At 32.4% G+C, this 4,540-nt stretch overlaps 1 protein-coding gene across 2 annotated transcripts; it reads right to left on the bottom strand.

Annotated features, from left to right (window-relative positions):
* Positions 1 to 49: 49 nt before the first annotated feature.
* CysRS (cysteine--tRNA ligase, cytoplasmic) lies at positions 50 to 4,094 on the bottom strand. Of its 2 annotated transcripts, XM_090174225.1 has the most exons (17): positions 3,655 to 4,094; positions 3,496 to 3,594; positions 3,287 to 3,436; positions 3,089 to 3,229; positions 2,937 to 3,025; positions 2,744 to 2,865; positions 2,569 to 2,672; positions 2,140 to 2,502; positions 1,962 to 2,062; positions 1,638 to 1,678; positions 1,414 to 1,562; positions 1,280 to 1,345; positions 1,145 to 1,226; positions 940 to 1,088; positions 731 to 874; positions 511 to 599; positions 50 to 434 (listed from the first exon to the last, which is right to left on the bottom strand). In XM_090174225.1, exons 1-17 carry the CDS (start codon positions 3,922 to 3,924, stop codon positions 419 to 421), a joined length of 2,175 nt encoding a protein of 724 aa, XP_090030351.1. In that variant the 5' UTR covers positions 3,925 to 4,094; the 3' UTR covers positions 50 to 418. The 2 variants fall into 2 exon arrangements, with proteins under 2 accessions (XP_090030351.1, XP_090030350.1); XM_090174224.1 differs by lacking the exon at positions 50 to 434 and having other exon boundaries at positions 451 to 599.
* Positions 4,095 to 4,540: the final 446 nt, after the last annotated feature.

Here is a 4,540-nt window from a genome sequence, read left to right as displayed (position 1 = left end):
AAAGTTATATGATTAAAAATAAATAATTATTAGCTAACTCACCGTAACTTGTGTTAAAAAGGATCGTGTTGACAGAATAATATTATTTTTAAACAACTTCAAAGGTTTGTTTTTTACAAGAAATCTTACATTTCCGATTCGCGCAAAAATTTAATTGCAATATAGTGGCCACCACTAGGGACAGATGCTGCCACGGTAGAACGATAAAGTTGATAAAGTTTCCTTATTAAAAGAAATTGGTCCCGCGCCAGCCAGATTTAGTTGTACCTCTTATTTATTACCAACTCAATGGTATACACCTGCAAATCAACAAGCGAAAAGTATCCACCTAGTTCCAGAACAAATGAAAAGTATCCACGTAGTGTTGCATCATTTCGATTGGTTGAATACTGAATACAGCTCTTGAAAAATGTGTTATTTAAATATTCAAAATCCTAGCATTTAGGGATTTATCATTTATTAAATTAGAACATAAATTAAGATTGTGGCAATTGAAGATAATCATTATACTTTTTCTCTTGTAAAAGATAAAGTTTCATTAATTTCTTTACTTGTCCTTTACTAATTTCTTTTCCTTCAGTGTCATGAGTAGGGAATCCCTGTTAAGAGAAATATACATGTAAATCGAAACGGCTTTTTCATAAGTTCATGTTTTAAGCCCTATTCATACTAGCCAACACTTCAGTCGAAAACCTTGTGTGAATAGGCCTTTAATTTTTTTTTTCGGTACTTTTTCATCAAACTTGCTATATTTTTCAATTTCCTTTGTAAAAAGTTCCCAAGGTGGAATTTTTTTCTGGTCCTCTTTGGATTTTTCAAGAGCTAACTGCTGTTGCTTTTTAAATTCCTTCTCTAACCGTTTCTCTTCCTCTAACTGATCCAAAAATAATTTGTTTTATTTAAATTCCAAAATTAGTTATTTATATTTATATAACGTACTTTTAATTTCATTTCTCGTTCCCTTAGTAACGTTTCTCTATCAGTTAATTTAACCACAGGCCCTGAACCTTCATGATCTTCTAATCTAACTCCCAAATTAGGAAGAATATCATCTCGTAAACCATCACACAATTTAAGCAAATCTTGAACTACAAAAAAACAAATTGGATATATTTCAAAACTTTATAAAATTTTGATAACGTACCTTTTGCTTCCCGAGCTATCTGTCTAACTTGATGACGGAAATCAGCAAGGCAAGTTAAATAGGGTAAAATGACTTCTTCATTCTAAAAAATAAATGTTACTTTGATGAACTAAAATCAAATGTTTAATAGCTTACATTAGAATTTTCTTGGTTTCGTAAAGGAAAACCTACAGGATCCTCCATATCTATCAGGCCAAAGATCTAATAAAAGCTAAAATATTATAGTAGATTCATGGATTTAACTTAAATACTTTTGAGATCGTTATTACTTTGAAGAGCCTTGTGATGTATGAAGCTATGTTTTTCAACAAAATGCAATTGGGAGATAGCTTCGAACTCTTTTTCTTGGCCATATAGATATTACAGCCCGTGACTAAATCTCGCAATTGGTTCAAGGTTTCTCTAGTATCAATATTATCTAGAGTGGATTAAAAACATTTAAATTTAATTTTTAATTTGGAGATTTATGCTTATTTAAATTTTATGTAATTACCACAAAGAGCTGCATGGACTTTGGTTTGTTTATCCAAATAACTAAGAAATAAAAAAAAAATTTTTTGACCATGTTCAGATCTTCTGCTTCAATACTTTTTAAAACGCAGGGTATATGACGATAACAATTCTTGTTTAGACAATACCACAAAGGAGAGTTAAATCATTTAGTTGGGTTGTGTTGTCAAATTTGAATAAAAATATCTATCCTATGTAGTATTATTCAAAAAAGATTTTATCACAGTGTACCCACTTTAGCACAAATGCAATTGGGACAGATGTGCAGAGCCTACAAAAACGAATTCGCAGCACTAGTACCACTCACATATTTTGCAATTTTAACTCTTCTTCTGTCCATTTTTCAAAAGCATCTGTGCCTTGTGAGGGAGTTGACCACAAAACATCTTTGACATTCAAAAAGAACTCCTAAAGATTAAGAAATATGCAGGAATCACTTCAGATATGATTTTATTACCGAAACCAAAAAATAACTCAAAGCTTACGTTTACAAACTTTTCATATTGAATGCTATTTTCCATGGTAGAATCACCATAATCAAGAGTATCTTTCCAGGAATGAAGTAGAAAAGCGAATCTCAGTTGCCTGGAAGTGTGTTTTTTCAGCGCTTCTTTGATTGTTATGAAATTTTTCAATGATTTTGACATTTTGCATCCGGAGATGGTCAAATGTCCAGAATGGAGAAAGTATCGCACCCAGCTATCATTGTCAAAATAGGCCTCTGCTTGAGCTAGCTCATTATCGTGATGAGGAAATTTTAAATCAATTCCACCAGTATGAATGTCCACCGAGCTGCCCAAAATGCTACTGGCCATTACCGAACATTCAATATGCCAGCCAGGTCGACCCTGAATCAGTAGATCAATAAATTTTTAATGGAAAAGCCATAATTATTTAGAATAAGTAATTTGTACTTGGCCCCAAGGAGAATTCCACGATGGTTCACCCGGTTTGGAAGCTTTCCACAACGCGAAATCATTCATACTTTTCTTATCACTCACATTAGAGCTAAGATCACCTAAAAATACATTGTAAGATATAAACATTATTTTGTTACCACATTTGAAAATTATTACACTGAATTCTAACCTTCTCCTTCTTGTAAGGCTTTATTATCACCATAGGCTTCCGGCACTAATTTAGCATAAAAATGATTAGGAGCTTCATCAAATTTTATGGTATTGAAATAAACTGAATTATTTGACTCATAACTGAAGGAAAAATTTAATTACTGGCAATTATTTTGATAATACTAGAAGATGGGAAATACAAATTAACTTACGCCAAACCATTGTCAATAATTTTTTTAATATAATCCACAATTTCAGGAATGTATTCACTAACTCTTGTCACAACATCCGCTGGTAGCACCTGAAAAACCATTATGAAAAAAAAATTAAGGTTTGAAATTGTAAAATTTTATTTCATAACTACATTTAGGGCATCCATGTCCTTGTAGAAATCTTCTTCCCAAAATTTTGGCAGCTCACTGAAAATTGAATTGTCAGTGACACTGGAACCTTTACTATTGTCTAACCAATCCGATAAGCAGTCTTTAGCATCTTCTATCAATTTCTGTCAATAGAAAAAGATCAGAACATAATGAGTAAAAATAAAGGAATGAATACTTGCCTCTTTTAAAGCTTGGAGTGTGGCAGCATCAGCTTCAGCATTGACTGCATTTTCTGCTTCTAATAGCGTTTGTTTTACTTGACTAAGGGTTTTGGAAAGCATGGTTTTCTTGTCATCATCCACGGTTGTGTTGAATTTGTCCTCGTAAGGCTATCCAATGAATAAATTCACAATTTGTAATTTAAACATAATTTTTATGAAACTCATACAATAATAGACAGCATCACATCACTGATGAGATTTTTGAGATCTAATTTGTTTTCATTGAATTGGTTGAACAAGTAATTTTGTCTTGCTCGTTTGATAATCTGAAATACATTTTAAAATTACTGTTACAAGAATCAGCACATCTAAATCATAAGATTTACCTTATCATCAATATCGGTGATATTCATTACATAGAAAACATCATATCCAAAGTACTGAGAAAGTACTCTTCGCAAAATGTCAAATGAAATGTATGATCTGGCATGGCCCATATGAGAGGCGTCATACACTGTTGGCCCACAACTGTACCAGAACACTTTTTTACCATCTTTAGGAAAAAATACCTCTTTTTGCCGAGTCAAACTATTATATAACTTAAGTTCCGCAGTAGATGGTTCGGGTAATTTCCATTTAGGTTGGCTTCGCTTCATATTGTACTGTCAACCCCTAATTTTTAAAACCAAGGCCTATTTTATAGCGAACTGTTTGACGTGTAGCACAGTAGCAGCTATTTAATTTCCATATCAAAATAGCCACAGATTTACGAATGTATTGCATCATTTTCCATGTCAAGTGTTACGACCATAGACATAAATAATGGTTACGACTGAAGATCAGCGTTGCCAGGTCCCAAAACTGAAATTATAGTATCGAAGCCGAAAAATTATCGAATTTTCTAGAAAATTATAGTACACAAGTACGGCAAACTTTGATTACTTGCTAGAGCGTGGTAGCACTTTATCATAGTTGGCTGTTACTAACATATTTCATTTTCGTTAGACTACAACACGCTTGATTAGTCAAGTCGGCCGTATTTTCGAGTACAAACCAATAATATTTCAATTCTTAGCTTACTAGGAGTAACAAAAGAAACTGGAAACGCCGTTCTTATGTTAACAGAATTTTCTAAATTATCACACAAATATCGGAAATAGAGTAAAACTATAGTACCATTATCGCAAAAAGCGTACTATATAGTACGCGATTGAAATTATAGTACGGAAAAATTCGAAAGGTAAAATTATCGAAATGTACTATAATTATAGT

Source organism: Leiobunum rupestre, chromosome 4 (genome assembly GCF_980474605.1).
Source record: "Leiobunum rupestre chromosome 4, qqLeiRupe1.1.hap1, whole genome shotgun sequence".
Taxonomy (NCBI): Eukaryota; Metazoa; Arthropoda; class Arachnida; order Opiliones; family Sclerosomatidae; genus Leiobunum; species Leiobunum rupestre.
The sequence above is the reverse complement of the archived record's forward strand: the minus strand, read 5'-3'. Positions and strand labels throughout refer to the sequence as shown.

Coding starts and splice junctions, on each gene's coding strand:
- CysRS (XM_090174224.1), bottom strand. CDS start 3,924: ATGAAGCGAAGCCAACCTAAATGGAAATTACCCGAACCATCTACTGCG. Junction 3,595..3,654: donor TCACCGATATTGATGATAAG/GTAAATCTTATG, acceptor AATGTATTTCAG/ATTATCAAACGAGCAAGACA. Junction 3,437..3,495: donor ATGTGATGCTGTCTATTATT/GTATGAGTTTCA, acceptor TTCATTGGATAG/CCTTACGAGGACAAATTCAA.